The sequence below is a fragment of the Hylobates moloch genome, unplaced genomic scaffold, assembly GCF_009828535.3.
Source record: "Hylobates moloch isolate HMO894 unplaced genomic scaffold, HMol_V3 SCAFFOLD_6, whole genome shotgun sequence".
Taxonomy (NCBI): Eukaryota; Metazoa; Chordata; class Mammalia; order Primates; family Hylobatidae; genus Hylobates; species Hylobates moloch.
Window position 1 is genome coordinate 103376791 of NW_026652281.1, and position 19511 is coordinate 103396301.

Genomic DNA, 19511 nt, shown 5'->3' on the forward strand with positions numbered 1-19511 from the left:
TGGGGTTTCCCATACTAATCCATAGATTTTATGCAACACATTATCAATCTGAAATGCCAGTAGAACATTTTGGAACATTTAATAAAAGTCTGATTGATAGGGCCATCAAAGAAACAGGCATGTTGCTAATGAAATCCAAAAACAGTCTAGTACAATAAAATGTAAGGGCTATAAACTTGAACATCTTAACTATATTAAAACATTAACACCCCTCATAAATAGCACGAGAAGCAAAAACAAAGACTTTGCACAAAGATGTGTAAGTATCAGTCAAAACAGCAAACTTAGGTGGGCATAGCAGCTCATGCCTGTAAACCCAGCACTTTGGGAGGCTGAGGCAGGAGAATCACTTGCCCAGGAGGCAGAGGTTGCACTGAGCCAAGATTGCAGCACTGCACTCCAACCTGGGTCACAAAGCAAGACTCCATCTCAAAAAAAAAAAAAAACCATTAAAAAATAAATTAGTCGGCCAGGCGCGATGGCTCACACCTGTAATCCCAGCACTTTGGGAGGCCGAGGCGGGTGAATCACCTGAGGTTGGGAGTTCGAGACCAGCCTGACCAACATGGAAAAACCCTGTCTTTACTAAAAATACAAAATTAGCTGGGCGTGGTGGTGCGTGCCTGTGATCCCAGCCACTTGGGAGGCTGAGGCAGGAGAATCGCTTGAACCCGGGAGGCAGATGTTGCGGTGAGCCGAGATTGTGCCATTGCACTCCAGCTTGGACAACAAGAGCAAAACTCCATCTCAAAAAAATAAATAAATAAATTAGTCGGGGCTGGGCACGGTGGCTCACGCCTGTAGTCCCAGCACTTTGGGAGGCCGAGGTGGGCGGATCACGAGGTCAGGAGATCAAGCCCATCCTGGCTAACACGGTGAAACCCCATCTCTACTAAAAATACAAAAAAGTAGCCGGGTGTGGTGGCGGGCGCCTGTAGTCTCAGCTACTCGAGAGGCTGAGGCAGGAGAATGGCGTGAACCCAGGAGGCAGAGCTTGCAGTGAGCTGAGGTCGCGCCACTGCATTCCAGCCTGGGGAACATAGCGAGACTCCGTCTAAATAAATAAATAAATAAATAAATAAATAAGTCAGGCATGGTGGCACATGCCTGTAGTACCAACTACTTGGGAGGCTGAGGTGGAAGGAGCACTTGGCCCAGGAGGTTGAGGCTGCAGTGAGCTGTGACTGTGCCACTGCACTAGCCTGGGAGACAGAGTAAGACCCTGTCTCAGATAAATAAATAAATAAACAAACACCAAAGTCTCAAAATCTGGACCCAGCCTAGGCCACCACCACTACTGCCCTCCTACCAACCACACATCTGAACCATCCAATTGACCTGCATCTCAACCAAGAGCCTCTTGGAAATTAGCAGCGGCTGGCAGAAAGGCTTTAGCTGCTGTCGTCTTCCATCCCACCTCCCCACCAAAATACCAAGACCTTCATCTCTGTTTATGAATGATAATGCTTTCAGTTTTGCAAAATATATGCTCATCACCAGAAATAGAAAAGTAATCCCAGAAACTGGAAAGCACCAAAAGGGATTCCGATCTTCAAAACCCAGTACTGCAATGAATAACGGCAACCTGATACAGTTTGGATGTTTGTCCCCTCCAAATCTCCTGTTGAAATGTGATTCTCAATGATGGAATGGAGCCTGGTGGGTGGGAGGTGTTTGGGTTACACTAGCATCCCTCATGAATGGCTTGGTGCCCTCCCGGCGGTAATGAGTTCACACGAGATCTGGTTGTTTGAAAAGGAGTCTGGTATCCCCCGCCCCCACACTACTCCCTCTAGCCATGTGATACACCAGCTCCCCTTCCATTCCACCATGATTTTAAGCTTCCATAGGCCCTCACCAGAAGCAGATGCTGGAGCTAGGCATGTACAGCCCTGAATCATGAGCCAAATAAAACTCTTTTCTTTATAAATGATCCAGCCTCAGGTATTCCTTGAGAGGAACACAAACTAACAAAAAGGCCCACTATCACCCCTGAGAGTGGTGCCCTTTACTCCATCCTCCCACCTGCCCTGTGCTGGATCTGTCCAGACATCTGGCTAGCCCTGTATTCTGGAAAAGCCAGGGGCATCCATCCTTCCCAGGGAGAAGTGCTATCTAGATGCAATCTGATTCCTCCTTTCCACCTTAAAGACAATCAAGGAGATGATCAGATATGGCAGGAAGGAAAACCCTCAGGAGTTGGCAGGCAGAGTGAAACAAAGACAAGTGCAATATCCACTGAACACTTAGGCCCCTTTCTCTTGCCAAACAGAGGTGCACCCATGAGGAAAATAGATTTTCCTACAGCTTTATATTAGCAATGTCAAAGGACATGACCAGTAGCTGGCCTCAGACCAGCCCAGAGAGGTTAAAAGTCTCATATTGTGAAAAAGAGAAACAGACTAGGCTGGCTCCATATGGTCCCATCTCAAAGAGACTCAGATCAGCCCAGCAGACTCTGAACACCTCTCACCTCGTCTACTTCACTCTGTGGATCTCAAACTCAATGGGTGACACAAAAACAGTTTTTACTAGGCAGGCATGGTGGTATACACCTGTAGTCCCAGCTACTTGGGAGGCTGAGGCAGGAAGATCATTTGAGCCTATGAATTCAGGGCTGCAGTGAGCCATGACCACTCCACTATACTCCAAGCTGGGTGACAGTGAGACCCTGTTTCAAAAAAAAAAAGCCAGGCGCGGTAACTCGCACCTGTAATCCCAGTACTTTGGGAGGCCTAGATGAGAGGATTGCTTGAGCCCAGGAGTTAGAGACCTGCCTGGGCAACACAGGGAGACCTTGCCTCTACAATTTTTTTTTTTTTTTTTGGAGACGGAGTCTCGCTCTTTCGCCCAGGCTGGAGTGCAATGGCGCTACCTCAGCTCACTGCAAGCTCCGCCTCCCGGGTTCACGCCATTCTCCTGCCTCAGCCTCTCGAGTAGCTGGGAGTACAGGCACCTGCCACCGCGCCCGGCTAATTTTTTGTATTTTTAGTAGAGATGGGGTTTCACCGTGTTAGCCAGGATGGTCTCGATCTCCTGACCTTGTGATCCACCCGCCTCGGCCTCCCAAAGTGCTGGGATGACAGGCGTGAGCCACCGCGCCCTGCCTCTACAAGAAAATTTTAAAAATTAACCAGACATGGTGGTGTGTACCTGTAGTCCCAGCTACTCAGGAAGCTAAGGTGAGAGGATCACTTAAGCCTGGGAGGTCAAAGTTGCAGTGAACCATATCATGTCATTGAACCCCCAGCCTGGGCAACAGGGCAAGACCTTGTCTCAAAAAAAAAAAAAAGGTTTTTATTAAAGAAAAAAGAACATACGGCTACGCATGATGACTCATACTTGTAATCCCAGCACTTTGGGAGGCCGAGATGAGTGGATTGCTTGAGCTCAGTTCAAGATTAGCCTGGGCAACATGGCAAAACCCTGTCTCTACAAAAAATACAAAAATAGCCAGGCGCGGTGGCTCACGTTGTAATCTTAGCACTTTGGGAGGCTGAGGCAGGCAGATTGACTGAGCTCAGGAATTCGAGACCAGCCTAGGCAACATGGCGAAACCCCGTCTCTACTAAAAATGCAAAAAATTAGCCAGGTGTGGTGGTGTGCGCCTGTAATCCCAACTACTGGGGAGGCTGAGGCACGAGAATCGCTTGAACCCGGGAGGTGGAGGTTGCGGTGAGCCGAGATCGTGCCACTTCACTAAAGCCTGGGTGACAGAGTGAGACTCTGTCTCAAAAAAAAAAAAAAAAAAATACAAAAACTAGCTGAGCATGATGGCATGTGCCGGTAGTCCCAGCTACTTGGGGGGCTGAGGCGGGAGAATCGCTTGAGCCTGCAAAGTTGAGGCTGCAGTGAGCCATGTTCACACCACTGCACTCCAGCCTGGGCAACAAAGTGAGACCCTGTCTTTAAATAAAAAAAGAATATATGAAGCAAAGAATACTAAGTCCAACACATGGCGTAACAGGCCACATCCTAAGACTACCTAAAAGACAAACAGGAGGGTTTCCTGATACAGGGCCATTTGCTTTGGTTTATTTAGTTTTAATTTTATTTATATTTTTAAAACAGATAACATATTCACAAGAAAGAATATTCCAAAGGCTCGTAAGCGAAAATTTTTCTTTCTCAGTCCTGGCTCCCGCCACCCATCCCTTCCCATGGAACAGCCAATATTACAAGTTTTTCTGTAGCTTTCCAAAGATGATCTATACATGTATGAGTAAATACAGATATGTTTGTTTTCTTTTTTACACATTTGGTAGCACATCATATATTTCCATGCTTTATTTTTTTTATTATTTTATTTTATTTTATTTTATTTTTTTTGAGACGGAGTCTCGCTCTGTCGCCCAGGCTAGAGTGCAGTGGCGCAATCTCGGCTCACTGCAAGCTCCGCCTCCCGGGTTCACGCCATTCTCCTGCCTCAGCCTCTCCGAGTAGCTGGGACTACAGGCGCCCGCCACTACGCCCGGCTAATTTTTTTGTATTTTTAGTAGAGATGGGGTTTCACCATGCTCTCAATCTCCTGACCTTGTGATCCGCCCGCCTCAGCCTCCCAAAGTGCTGGGATTACAAGCATGAGCCACTGTGCCCGGCCTCCATGCTTTATATCTTTAATTTCCCAATATATCCTACAGATGATTCCAAATTGGTACCTAAAGAGTCCTCGGCCAGAAACAGTGGCTCATGCCTGTAATCTCAGCACTTTGGGAGGCCAAGATGGTTGGACTGCTTGAGCTCAGGAGTTCTAGATGAGCCTGGGCAACCAGGCAAAACCCTGTCTTTATTAAAAATACAAAAAGCTAGCTGGGTGTGGTGGCGTGTACCTATAGTCCCAGTTACTTAGGAGGCTGAGGTGGGAGGATCGCTTGAGCCCAGCAGGTTAAGACTGCAGTGAGCAGTGTTTGTGTCACCGCACTCCAACCTGGGAAACGAAGCAAAACCCTGTCTCAAAAAAAAAAAAGCCGAGTGCAGTGGCTCTTTTGGCCTGTAAGCCCAGCACTCTGGGAGGCCGAGGCAGGCAGATCACGAGGTTAAGAGATCAAGACCATCCTGGCTAATATGGTGAAACCCCATCTCTACTAAAAATACAAAAAAAATGAGCCGGGCGTGGTGGCACACCTGTAATCCCAGCTACTCCGGAGGCTGAGGCAGGAGAATGGCGTCAACCCAGGAGGCAGAGCTTGGCTTGCAGTGAGCCGAGATGAGGCTGGCTCATGCCTGTAATCCTAATACTTTGGGAGACTGAGGCAGAAGGACTGCTTGAACGCAGCAGTTTGAGACCAGCTGGGGCAACGCGGTGAGACCCTGCCTCTACAAAAAATGAAAAATTAGCCGGGTATGGTAGCTTGTACCTGCAGTGCCAGTTAAAGGGGAGAATAAGGTGGGAGAATCACTTGAGCATGGAAGGTCAAGACTGCAGTGAGCCATGATCATGCCACTGCACTCCAGCCTGGGCAGCAGAATGAGACCTTGTCTCCAAAAACAAAACAAAACAAAAAGCTCATAAAAGTCTCTTTTCTCCACTCCACTTCATCGTGTTACCCAGCCTGGGTTACAGAGTGAGACCCTGTCTCAAATACATATATACATATATATGTGTATATATATATATATATACGTATATATATATATACACACACACACATATATATGTGTATATATATATACATATATATATACACACATATATATATACACATATATATATGTGTATATATATATAAATAAAATAAAGATAAACTGCTTCAATCACATTCCATGTGGGAGGTCACTTAAAAACTTTCATCTTTTTTTTTTGAGAAGGAATCTCACCCTGTTGCTCAGGCTGGGGTGCAGTGGCACAATCTCAGCTCACTGCAACCTCCACCTCCCAGGTTCAAGCGATTCTCCTGCCTCCACCTCCCAAGTAGCTGAGACTACAGGTGTGTGCCACCACACTAATTTTTTATTTTTAGTAGAGACAGGGTTTCACCATGTTAGCCAGGCTGGTCTTGAACTCCTGACCTCAGGTGATCCGCCCACCTCAGCCTCCCAAAGTGGGATTACAGGCGTGAGCCACTAAGATCTAAGCCAAAAACTTAGATCTTTAACACGATGAAGTAACAAAGGAGCCAAGGTTGGCAGCAGTCTTCCTCCCAGTACATGCCTGAGTCTGCTCAGCAAGGCCAATGGGAGCAAGGGCTACTGAGGCGTATCCCTACCTGGGGCAAACTCAGGTCAGTTGACTTTGATGGCAAACAGTTCAAATTCCATTAATGACAATCACTTGTCAATTAATTTTTGGAATGGAAATGCACACCATCCTGGCCCAAGGGCTACCTTTCAGGATCCTCTAACCAGTGGCATGGCTTGAGGTAGGCAGCTAGCAAACAAAGTCCTCCCCAGCCTCTCTGCTACCACCATGACTCTCAACGCCAGTTGGATCAGGAGAGCAGAACAAATGTTCTCTTAAACAGTGACTCACCAGGAAGTCTGTTCATGTTGACGCCTTGAGCCGAGAGTCCTATTCCCATGTAACTTCAAAAAACAAAAACAAAAAAAAAAACACAAAATTCTTGGTTAGCAAATGCTCATGCATCTCCCTTCTCAAACATTTATTGGTAAAAGACAGAAAAATGAGAAAAGCAATGAATGTAGAGGCTCTTATAACATACTAATGGTTCTTGGAGAAACCTGACATTTTGATTTGCTAATGGAAAGCATCTTAGTGCCTCACCCAGCTAAAGAAACAGAAAGTTGTGTGTGTGTGTGTGTCACTATGAACCACTGGCTTCAATTTCAGAGGAAAGTGTCATGAATTCATGGCTTTCAGTCCTTTGGCATTCTGGCTGTAGCTAAGGCACAGAATCTCTTCCTAAGATGTGCCTTAAGTATCTCAATCCTAGGTAGTGCTTTACAGAGCAATGCACGGTTGTTCCATAGGGACAACACAGTCTGCACCAAAGACCAGGACATGGTAAAGCCATGTTGGATCTATATAGGATCATCAATCAAGACTGCTCAAACAGAGCTTGTTCTCTGGGTCTCAAAATTCATTACCTTCCCCGCATACATTCACGTTGGCCTCCCAAACCACACAAAGCTGGGAGTAGTGATGTGTGAGGCCCCCAGATACCCCCTCACTCCTCCCACTCTTTGAAGAGTGGGGCTTATTCTCCTCGAACTCTGACTCAGCCGTGATCTCATTGGAGTATGCAACCTGGGCTCCTGTGGGGCTGCTCCCTGTGTCATTGACACCTGGAGGTAGAATGGCACCCAAATGTAGGTGTCAGCTTCCTCTGGCTGCTCTCCCCTTAGACAATCCACTCAGATTCTCAAGTTGAGGCAGAGGCTCCCAAGCCATCTACTAATAAATACCATCTTACCTTTGCACTTGGGACTTTTTAAGTTAATGCTGGAATGAGTTAAGACTCTGGCGGACTACTGGGAAGGGATGATTGTATTTTGCAATGTGAGAAAGACATGAAATTTGGGGGCCAGGGTAGAACGATATGGTTTCGATGTTTGTCCTCTCCAAATCTCATGTAGACATGTAATCCCCAATGCTGGAGGTGGGGCCTGGTGGCAGGTGTTAAGATCATGGGGATAGATCCCTCATGAATGTCTTGGGGCAGTCCTCACAGTAATGAACGAGTTCTTGCTCTATGTTCCTGTGAGATCTGGTTGTTTAAAAGAGTATGACACCTCCCCCCAACTTGTTCCTGTTGTTGCCATGTGACATGCTGGCTCCTAGTCACCATCCACTATGACTGTAAGCTTCCCGAGGCCTTTGCCGGCACCATGCTTTCTGTAAAGCCTGTAGAATTGTGAGCCAGTTAAACCTCTTTTCTTTATAAATTACCCTGTCTCAGGTATTTCTTTATAGTAATGTAAAAAAGGCTAATACACTGCCCCTGCCAGTCCTTTATTGGCAGTAAATGCCCTTTTGCCTTTCTCTGGGTTGCTGCACCACTATATTTGGGGGAGCAGCCTCTACTACCAAAATAAAGGATCAGGCAGGGAGGGAAGGCTCTGACTTACTCACTTGCCTCTGAAATCAGCTATCCCAATCATGCTGGGCAGGAACCAGGAAAGGATACAACCCAACATATGGCCCTGACAACTTGGCCTACATGGCTTAGGGAAAAAGGTAGAGAAGGGAAAGGAGCAAAGCAAAAGGAACAGCACTTCAAAGACGGAGTTTCATGGTTCGGAACTTGTCTTCTGCTTTGTTTTAAGCAGCATTTGAGACAGAGTTGGATCCTTAAAGGTCAAAGACATGAACCAATATAGCTTGTAGCTGGACAGGACTGCTCAGTCATTCCCAGAAACACACAAACTGCCTGCCACCTCCTGCCAGAGGGGCTAGCTTCAAGGACCATCAGGAGCAGAAGCTGTCTTAGCCTGCTGGCAGAATTCCCATTAGATTAAAACTTGCACATTTTTCCAGAAAATCTGCAGCCCAAATAATCAGCTTCCTAACTTTACATGGCAGAGGCTGCCAAAAGTCAGTCTCCATTCCTTCAGTACCTCAGCTGACCAAGCAGCAAACGACCCCAGCTGCCCTGAAGTCAGCAGTCCAACAGGCACAAGTGCAACACAGTCAGGGCTTTCCCTGATTTAGACAACAGCCACTCACCATGCCCTGTTCAGAGGGGCCTGGGGCTATGCCCAACACCACATGTCATCCCATCCCCAGCACATAGGCTTCCTGACACTAGGTAAGGGTTTATGTTTGGAGCACATGTGCAAAGGGGGAGGTCAAAGGTCACTCAAGAAGAGTTATGCTTGGTCGCTGCAACAGGGCTCTGGTTCCACAACATTCTATGGGAATGGGGAATCACTAAAGCACCTGTGCCCAAAACACAACTTGCTTAGGCCTCCCCATAGGAGAAGCCTCTCCCTTCTCCAGCAGCTAGCCCTAAACACCTTCCTACAGACTCTGCTCCACAGGTAAGATGGTGTTTATTAGTGGATGGCTCGGGAACCTCTGTACAAACCCCTGCCTCAACTTGAGAATCTGAGTGGACTGTCTAAGGGGAGAGCAGCCAGAGGAAGCTGACACCCACATTTGGGCACCATTCCACCTCCAGGTGTCAATGACACAGGGAGCAGCCCCACAGAAGCCCAGGTTGCATATTCCAATGAGGTCACAGCTGAGTCAGGGTTCAAGGAGAATAAGCCCCCACTCTTCAAATACTGGGTGACATTAAGTCTTTTCCAAAAGCATGGTGTTTTAAAGCTACCAAAAGATGCACTCTTCTATCTTCCAGAAACTCTTCATAAACTTGAAGACTATCATCCAACAATCTGAGAGAAACAAAGCAGACCCTGTGACTATACTAAAAAACACTGAATTGTACACTTTAAACGGTGACTTGTATAGCATGTTAAATTACATGTCAGTAACACTCAAGAAAGTAGGAATAAAAGGAAACTACCTTAACACAACAAAGGTCATATATGAAAAACCTGGCTGGGTGCAGTGGCTCACACCTGTAATTCCAACATTTTGGGAGGCCGAGGCGGGTGGATCACTTGAGGTCTGGAGTTCGAGACCAGACTGGCCAACATGGTGAAACACGTCTCTACTAAAAATACAATTAGCAGGGTGTGGTGGCACACGCCTGTAATCCCAGCTACCAGGGAACTGAGGCAGGAGAATCACTTGAACCCTGGAGGCCGAGGTTGCAGTGAGCCAAGATCAGGCCACTGCACTCCAGCCTGGGTGACAAAGAGAGACTCCGCCTCAAAAAATAAATTTAGAAAAACCCCACAGCTAACATCATACTCAATGGTGGAAGACTGAAAGCCTTTCATCTAAGATGCCTGCTTTCACCACTTCTATTCAAGACAGTATTGGGAGTTCTAGACGATGTAATTAGACAAGAAAAAGGAATGAAAGTCATCCAAATTGGAAAGGAAAACTATCTCTGTTCACAGATGACACGTTACCATATGTAGAAAACCTTGCCAGGTGCAGTGGCTCATGCCTGTAATCCCAGAATTTTGGGAGGCTGAAGCAGGAGGATCGCTTGAGCCCAGGAGTTCGAGACCAGCCTGGGCAACATGGTGATATCCTGTCTCTACAAAAAATTAGGTGGGCATGGTGAAGTGCACCTGTAATTCCAGCTGCTTAGAAGACTGAGGTGGGAAGATCACCCGAGCCCAGGAGATCAAGACTGCAGTAAGCAAGATTGTGCCACTGGGTGACAGAGTGAGACCCCGTCTAAAAAAAAAAAAAAACTGGAAAGGAAAGGGAAACCCTAAAGATTGCACAAAACAAAAAACTTGCTGGGCACGGTGGCTCACGCCTGTAATCCCAGCTCTTTGGGAGGCCCAGGCGAGCGGATCACAAGGTCAGGAGATCGAGACCATCCTGGCTAACATGGTGAAACCTCGTCTCCACTAAAAATAAAACAGTTAGCCAGGCATGGTGGTGGGCGCCTGTAGTCCCAGCTACTCGGGAGGCTGAGGCAGGAGAATGGCATGAACCCGGGAGGCGGAGCTTGCGTGAGCCGAGATCACACCACTGCACTCCAGCCTGAGCAACAGAGCAAGACTCCATCTCAAAAAAAAAAAAAATTATAATTGGCCAGGTGCAGGGCTGGGTGCGGTAGCTCACGCCTGTAATCCCAGCACTTTGGGAGGCCGAGGTCGGCGGATCACCTGAGGTCAGGAGGTTCAAGACCAGCCTGACCAACATGGTGAAAACCAATCTCTAATAAAATATAAAAAAATTAGCCGGGTGTAGTGGAACACGGCTGTAAACCCAGCTACTTGGGAGGGTGAGGCAGAAGAATTGCTTAAACCTGGGAGACAGAGGTTGCTTTGAGCTGAGATCAGGCCGCTGCACTCCAGCCTGGGCAACAGACACAGACCCCATCTCCAAAAAAAAAAAAAAAAGAATTGGCCAGGTGCGGTGGCTCATGCCTGTAATCCCAGCACTTTGGGAGCTAAGACAGGCAGATCACCTGAGGTCAGGAGTTCAAGATCAGCCTGGCCAATGTGGTGAAACCCCGTCTCTGTTAAAAATACAAAAATTAGCCGGGCATGGTGGTGGGCGCCTGTAATCCTAGCTACTCGGGAGGCCAAGGCAGGAGAATCACGTGAACCTGGGGGCAGAAGTGGCAATGAGCCGAGATCAAGCCACTGCACTCCAGCCTGGGTGACAGAGCAAGACCTTGTCTCAAAAAAAAAGTAAAAAAAAGAAAAAGAAAAAAAAAAGAACTAATAAGTTACCCTATTTCTCACTTTTCAGTTGTGTTGCTACACACTAACAATGAACAATCAAAAAAAAATTGAGAAAACAATTCCATTTCCAATAGCATCAAAAGAATAAAATACTTAAGCTGGGCACGGTGGCTCACGCCTGTAATCCTAGCACTTTGGGAGGCTGAGGCAGGTGGATCATGAGGTCAGGAGTTCAAGACCAGCCTGACCAACATGGTGAAAACCCATCTCTACTAAAAATCCAAAAATTAGCTGGGCGTGGTGGTGCATGCCTGTAATCCCAGCTATTCAGGGGGCTGAGGCAGGAGAATTGCTGGAACCCAGGAGGTGGAAGTTGCAGTGAGCCCAGATGGCAGCATTGCACTCTAGCCTGGGGTACAAGAGCAAAACTCCATCTCCCGCCCAAAAAAAAGAAAACAAATACTTAAAAGTAAATAAAGTTGGCTGGGCACGGTGGCTCACGCCTATAATCCCAGCACTTTGGGAGGCTGAGGTGGGCGGATCACGAGATCAGGAGATTGAGACCATCCTGGCTAACATGGTAAAACTCCGTCTCTACTAAAAATACAAAAATTTAGCCGGGCGTGGTGGCGGGGGCCTGTAGTCCCAACTACGGGGGAGGCTGAGGCAGGAGAACGGCGTGAACCCAGGAGGTTGAGCTTGCAGTGAGCTGAGATCACGCCACTGCACCCCAGCCTGGGCAACAAAGCAAGACTCAGTCTCAAAAAAAAAAAAAAAAAGTAAAAAAACTTAACCAAGGAGGCTAAAGACACTAAAAACTATAAAATGTTGATGAAGGAAATTACAGACACAAATAAACGGAAAGACATCCTCTGTTCACTGATTAGAAGACTCACTATTGTTAAGATGTCAATACTACCCAAAGTGATATATAGATTCAAGGCCATCCCTATCAAAATCCCAATGATGTTTTTCACAGCAATAGAAAAATCCATATGGAATCTCAAGAGACAGAAACAGTCAAAACAATCTTCAAAAAGAACAAACTTGGAGGGCTTACACTTTCTGATTTCAAAACTTACTACAAAGCTACAATAATCAAATCAGTTTAAGACTCGCATAAAGATAGACGTACAGTGCAAGGAATAGAATAGAGATCCCAGAAATAAACCCTCACGTGTATAGTCAACTGATTTCAACAAAGATGCCAAGACCATTAGATGGGGAAATGACGGTTTTTTCAACAAATAATGCTGGGACATCTGGATAATCGCAAACAAAAGAATAAAGTTTAGCCAGGTGCGGTGGCTCACACCTGTAATCCCAGCACTTTGGGAGGCCAAGGTGGGTGGATCACCTGAGGTTGGGAGTTCAAGACCAGCCTGACCTATGTGGAGAAACCCCGTCTCTACTAAAAATACAAAATTAGCCAGGCATAGTGGCGCATGCCTGTAATCACAGCTACTTGAGAGGCTGAAGCAGGAGAATGGCTTGAACCCAGGAGGCGGAGGTTGCAGTTAAGCCAAGATCGCACCACTGCACTCCAGCCCGGGCACCAACAGCGAAACTCTGTCTAAAATAAAAAAAGAAGAAGAAAGTTCTTCGCTTACATTACACCATATACAAAAATCAACTCAAAATGGATCAAAGACCTAATCATAAGAGCTAAAACTTCAACTCTTAGGAAAAGACATAGAAAGCAAGCTTCATGACATTGCATTTGGCAATAATTTCTTGGACAAAAGCACAGGCAACAAGAGAAAACATAGATAAAGTAAACTTTATCAAACTTTAAAACTTTTAGCTAGGAATGGTGGTGTGCACCTGTATTTCCAGCAATGTGGGAGGCTGAGGCAGGAGGATCGCTTGAGCCCAGGAGTTTGGGACTAGCCTGGGCAACATAGCAAAACCCCATCTCTAAAAAATGAGAGGGGCAAAGGCCTTGAGTAGATGTTTCCCTAAAGAAGGTGTACACGTGGCCAGCAAGTACCTGAAAAGATGCTCACCATCACTATTGTTATGGAAATGCAAATCAAAACTACAGTGAGGCCGAGCACAGTGGCTCATGCCTGTAATTCTAGCACTTTGGGAGGCCAAGGCAGATGGGATTGCTTGAGCTCAGGAGTTCAAGACCAGCCTGAGCAACATGGCAAAACTCCATCTCTACAAAAAATATAAAAATCAGCTGGGCATGGTGGTGCTTGTCTGTAGTCTCAGCTACTTGAGGGGCTGAGATGGGAGCACAGCTTGAGGCCCAGGAAGTCGAGGCTGCAGTGCCTTGCGCCACTGCACTCCAGAGCCTGGATGACAAAGTGAGACACTGTCTGAAAAGAAAAATAAAATAAAAATAGTCTGGGTGCAGTGGCTCATGACTGTAATCCCACCACTTTGGGAGGCCACGGAGGGCTGATTGTTTGAGACCAGGAGTTCGAGATCAGCCTGGGCAAAATGGTGAAACCCTGTCTCCACCAAAAATACAAAAATTAACCAGACATGGTAGTGCATACCTGTAGTCCCAGCTACTCAGGAGGCCGAGGTGGGAGGATGGCTTGAGCCTGGGGTGGGTGGAGGTTGCAGTGAGCTGAGATGGCACTACTGCACTCCAGCCTGGGTGACAGAGCCAGACCTTGTCTTAAAGAAAAAAAAAAACAAAAAACACAGCGAGATACCACTTTGTACCCTTTGAGCTGCCAAGAATGAGACAAAAAAAATAAGGAAAGGGCATAACAAAAACCTCAAACTCATTCTTTTGTACACATACTGCAGTATCTTTGCATCTATGGAACAGGAAGAATCCCCATAGGAGGCCACTGATACTACCTTTCCTCTATTGATCTCTGGAGGCACTTGAATATGGCTGAGTTATTAGGAGCTCTTGGGTCCTTGCTAACATTAATTCAGTAAAAACAGGTGTGATAAATTTCTTTTCACAGAGGTTCTTCCAGTCATTCATGTCATCAACAAAAATGCCCTGTACCCAGTATGGTGCTGGGGACATAAGAGTGGGGGCCTGGGCTCAATCCTTGCCCTCCAACAGTTCTAATGTCAAGTCAGGGCAAGCCAGAGAGTCAAGGTGTGCTGACTCAAAGTGGGGAATTCCCTCAGGAAGTGAAGGCTGAGCCAAGGCCTGGTAAAGTAGATGACAGGAGAAAGAGGATCATGGTCCACGCAGAAATAGCAGAATGTGGGCCGGGCACGGTGGCTCACGCCAGTAATCCCAGCACTTTGGGAGGCCAAGACAGGTGGATCACGAGGTCAAGAGATCGAGACTATCCTGGCCAACATAATGAAACCCCATCTCTACTAAAAATACAAAAATTAGCTGGGCATGGTGGCGGGTGCCTGTAGTCCCAGCTACTCGGGAGGCTGAGGCAGGAGAATCACTTGAACCCAGGAGACGGAGAATGCAGTGAACCGAGATTGCGCCACTGCACTCCAGCCTGGCAACAAAGCGAGACTCCATCTCAAAAAACAAACAAACAAACAAACAAACAAAAAAAACACAGCAGAATGTGAAAAGGCATAGAGGCAAGAAAGCAGCTACATGGTCAGGGAACTAACAGAAGTTCAGTGTGACTGGGTTACAGTCTGGGCAGACCCAGAAAGACAGACAGCTGGATCAGGAAATGGGCTGTGCCTGCACAGCCTGCATGCCAGCTTAAGGAGTCTGAACTTCATGAGAGGTAAATGGGAAGCCACAGAAGGGGCTAAGCTGGGGATGGTGGCTTCAGCCTATAATCCCAGCTACTTGGGAGGCCAAGGCGGGAAGATCATCGGAAGCCAGGAGTGCAAGACCAGCCTAGACAACATAACAAGACCACCTCTGTCTCTAAAAAAAAGAAAGGGCACAGCTGATCAAACAGCTGATATTTGAAAAATGGACTGAAGAACCAAAACTGGACACTTCCAGAGTCATTTCCATGGAAGATGACAAGGGCGGGACAGAAGCAGTGAGATGATGTGGAGACAGGCAAGTGCTCTTTACAACACAGTTAATTTATTGCGTGGGGGAGGGGCTACAGAAGCCTAAGACACTGCCTAGCACAACCAGGTACCAAGGAAAGGTCAATTCTCTGAGACCCACTTGGAAATACTGGAGCCAAAGTACTCAGCCAGAGTTAGCAGCAGCCATTCTCCAGCTGTGCTCTCTAAGCCTGGCATTGATGCCATGCACACACATCTCAGAACATAGCTCCAAGGAGCAAATACAGTTGACAATCCCACACTCCAATCTCACCTCCGCCACTGAGTTCAACACATGCCCACTGGCATGTCCCATGTGCTTTCAGAGCCTGCTTTATCAGCTATTACCTTGAGGCTGGAGAGCCCCCAGTGTAGCCATTCAACAGGATCAGACAAAGGAGCACCTGGGCGCAGTGCCTGGGGCTGAAGGTGGATGACGGGACAACCCCACTTTGTCCATTCATTCATACACTGGAGGATCTTCCAGCATCAGGATCTGGTAAGGAAATGAGGCCATTCTGGAAGGCCTGGATCTTAGAACATCTAAAACAAACGCCTGTTTACTTGAGATTACCAAGGAGAAACAAGGTGAATATTTGCTTCCTTGTTGGTAATGGGCCAGGCTATACTAGAAACACTCACAGATACAGCCTGCCTAGGTCAGCCTGGGAGGGAGGGCAGCAACAAGGGCTTTTACTCCCGGAGCAGGTGACTGGAATAGATAGAGCAGCTTAGCTCCCAGCACTTCTCTACCAGGGCCTTCTTTTCTAACTGCAGGATATATTTAAAGGGCTGGGGAGAGGGAATTATTTACGCTACGACACAAGTGAAAGTAAGGTAAAGCCATCTGATTTACTCCTTTCTTCTAAATGGCAGCAAAATGGAGAAAAAATATCATGCCAGAGGTGAGACAGGAAGCACAGAGAGGCAACAGACAAGCTCTTCGTGGCAGTGAGGCCATGACTAGGCCTCTAACTTCAGTTCCTACCCTTGCCTGCCAAAACCACAATGCAAGGTGGAGATATGAGAACAGCTGTTCTGCCCTATCTAGCTCAAGGGAGAAGAGGGCAGCAAATAGGCACTGCTTGGGCCAAGTGGAGTCGAGATCCACCAGAACACAAGATAGAGAAGAAGCAACCGCACCTGGAAGCAGGCAGCAAAGGCCCACAGCTGTCCACACTCACGAATCCACCCAGAAGCTCCCACCATCCACTGCAACTGGCAGGGAGTCCATGCTGCCACCTGCGCAAGGGGGGTCCACCCAGCCCTGCCACCCGAGCAAGTCTGCTGAAATCCTGCAGTCATGTGGAGAGCTGCAAGCACAGTCCAGTCCTCTTGGATTCCCTTTTCTCTTTGCTTTTCCAGATTTTCTACAACTAACACAAATTACTTTTTACAATTTTTAAATTTTAATTTCTATTTTTATTTTTTATTTGAGACAGGGTCTCACTCTGTCTCCCAAGCTGGAGTGCAGTGGTGAGATCTTGCTCACTGCAACCTCTGCCTCTCAGGCTCAAGCCATCCTCCCACCTCAGCCCCCTGAATAGCTGGGACCATAGGTGAGTGCCACCACACCTGGGTAGTTCAGAGATGGGGATATGCCCTGTTGCCTAGGCTAGTCTTGAACCCCTGAGCTCAAGCAATCAGCCTGCCTCGGCCTCCCAAAATGCTTGGATTACAAGTGTGAGCCACCCCACCCAGCCAATTATTTTATTATATATTTTATTTTATTATTTTTTTTAGAGACGAAGTCTTGCTCTGTCACCAAGCTGGAATGCAGTGCCCCGATCTTGCCTCACTGCAACCTCTGCCTCCCAGGTTCAGGCAATTCTCCTGCCTCAACTTCCCAAGTAGCTGGGACTACAACGTGTGTGCTACCACACCCAACTAATTTTTGTATTTTTCAGTAGAGATAGGGTTTCACTATATGTTGGCCAGGCTGGTCAACTCCTGACCTCATGTAATCCGCCCAGCTTGGCTTCCCGAAGTGCTGGGATTATAGGCATAAGCCACCGTGCTGGGCCAAAAATCGCTTTTAAGAGCCATCTCTTAAAAGCCACTTTTAAGAGTAATGGCTACATACTGCAAAGGTTTTTGGCTCTCACTCATCAGACTCTCTCTGGATCACCCCAGGACATTTCAGTGATGGCGGACACATTAGGGAACGTGGCTTTCACAGTCAGCTCCTTGGTCCACCTAGCACCCCAAGTCTTGACAGAAGGGCAGAGGCTGCATCACAACAGTACAGCTTCAGAAACAGTCAAAATCCTTGCTGAGCAGAGGCACTGTGGCTCCGGCTCATATGGCACCTAGTATGTCCCAAGCTGGGCACAGAGCACACACGCAGGAGACCCTGCTGCAGTGAGACAGACTTAGCACAGCTCCAACTGACTAGAGTTTCTTCTGCGACCCAGGCAGGCCTGGTGGTGGACAGAGGACAGAAGTTTAGAAACCAGGGCCACCTGACTCTCACACCTCCCAAATATGTATAAGGCCACAGGAAGGAGACGACCCCTTTACTGTACTCTACCACCCAGTCCTGATAGCAAGTTTGAGAACCTTGCACAGAGAACCCCTTTGGCAACAAGTCTGACTTCCCCTCCTGCCTCCTGAAGAGTTCTGAGGTGACAAGAACACTTCACAGCAGGGCTCCAAACACAACACCCTTGACTCTGAAAGGCTGGTCACAGACACTCCGGCCTAATTCAAGACTATGGGTCTTAGATTTCTTTTTTTTTTTTTTTTTTTTTTTGAGACGGAGTCTCGCTGTGTCGCCCAGGCTGGAGTGCAGTGGCGCAATCTCGGCTGACTGCAAGCTCCGCCTCCCGGGTTCACGCCATTCTCCTGCCTCAGCCTCTCTGAGTAGCTGGGACTACAGACGCCCGCCACCACGCCCAGCTAATTTTTTGTATTTTTAGTAGAGATGGGGTTTCACCGTGGTCTCGATCTCCTGACCTCGTGATCCGCCCGCCTCAGCCTCCCAAAGTGCTGGGATTACAAGCGTGAGCCACCGCACCCGGCCAGATTTCAACCCACATATCAGGTTCCTTATTAGAAGAGGAAAGGTTAAACCAAAGGCTCCTAAGCAACTTCCCAGCTTTGACCTAGAGACTTCAATTCTTCACAGAAAAATGTCTGTGCACATTGTAAATGTGCAGTGCCCAGGTACAAACCCAAGATGAGGAAGATCCTGGAACAGCAATCAAAAAGCCACTAAGAAGACATCAGGCTGGGTGCGGTGGCTCACACCTATAATCCCAGCACTTTGGGAGGCCAAGGCAGGCGGATCACAAGGTCAGGAGTTCAAGACCAGCCTAGCCAAGATGGTAAAACCCCATCTCTACTAAAAATACAAAAAAAATTAGCTGGGCGTGCTGGCGGGCGTCTATAATCCCAGCTACTCGGGAGACTGAGGCAGAGAAGTGTTTGAACCTGGAAGGTGGAGGTTGCAGTGAGCCGAGACTGCGCCACTGCACTCCAGCCTGGGTGACGGAGACTCCGTCTCAAAAAAAAAAAAAAGAAGACATCAAAGGAAAAGAAAGTTATAGAGCAATATAGAGGAATATAGATGCAAAAATCCTCAACAGAATAGTAGCAGACCAAATCCAACAGTATATTAAAAGGATTATATACCACAACCAAATGGGATTTATCCCAGAAAGGCAAGGGTGGTTCAACACAAGAAAATCAGGCAGAGGCTGGGAGAGGTGGCTCACGCTTGTAATCCCAGTATTTTGGGAGCCCAAGGCGGGTGGATCACTTGAGGTCAGGAGTTTGAAACCAACCTGACCAACATGGTGAAAGTCCATCTCTACTAAAAATACAAAATTAGGCCGGGCCTGGTGGCTCACGCCTGTAATCCCAGCACTTTGGGAGGCCAAGGCAGGAGGATCACCCGAGTTCGAGACCAGCCTGACCAACATGGAGAAACCCCGTCTCTACTAAAAATACAAAATTAGCCAGGCGTGGTGGCCCATGCCTCTAATCCCAGCTACTCCGGAGGCTGAGGCAGGAGAATCACTTGGACCTGGGAGGCGAAGGTTGTGGTGAGCCGAGATCAAGCCATTGCACTCCAGCCTGAGCCACAAGAGTGAAACTCTGTCCCCCCAAAAAAAAAATTAACCTGGCATGGTAGTGTATGCCTATAATCCCAGCTACTCAGGAGGCTGAGGCAGGAGAATTGCTTGAACCCGGGAGGCGGAGGTTGCAGTAAGCCAAGACTGCACCATTGCACTCCAGCCTGGGTGACAAGAGCGAAACTCCGTCTTAATAAAAAAAAAAAGAAAAGAAAAGAAAATGATCTAAATATAAGAGGTAAGGCCCTGGGCCAAAAATCTGGCACTGGCCCAGTAGCACTTAAAAAAAAAAAA

General features: G+C 47.5%; 1 protein-coding gene across 5 annotated transcripts in view; it reads right to left on the minus strand.

Annotated features, from left to right (window-relative positions):
* Nucleotides 1–19511, minus strand: part of RANBP10 (RAN binding protein 10) — an 87791-nt gene that overhangs the window by 41919 nt on the left and 26361 nt on the right. For 4 of the 5 annotated variants that reach the window (XM_058441121.1, XM_058441122.1, XM_032157688.2 and 1 more), the window contains exon 3: nucleotides 6470–6522. In XM_058441121.1, the coding sequence (XP_058297104.1) occupies nucleotides 6470–6522 (53 nt within the window). Of the gene's footprint in view, nucleotides 1–6469; nucleotides 6523–13685; nucleotides 14645–19511 lie in introns of those variants that run through there. The other variant, XM_058441123.1, reaches the window with a different exon arrangement.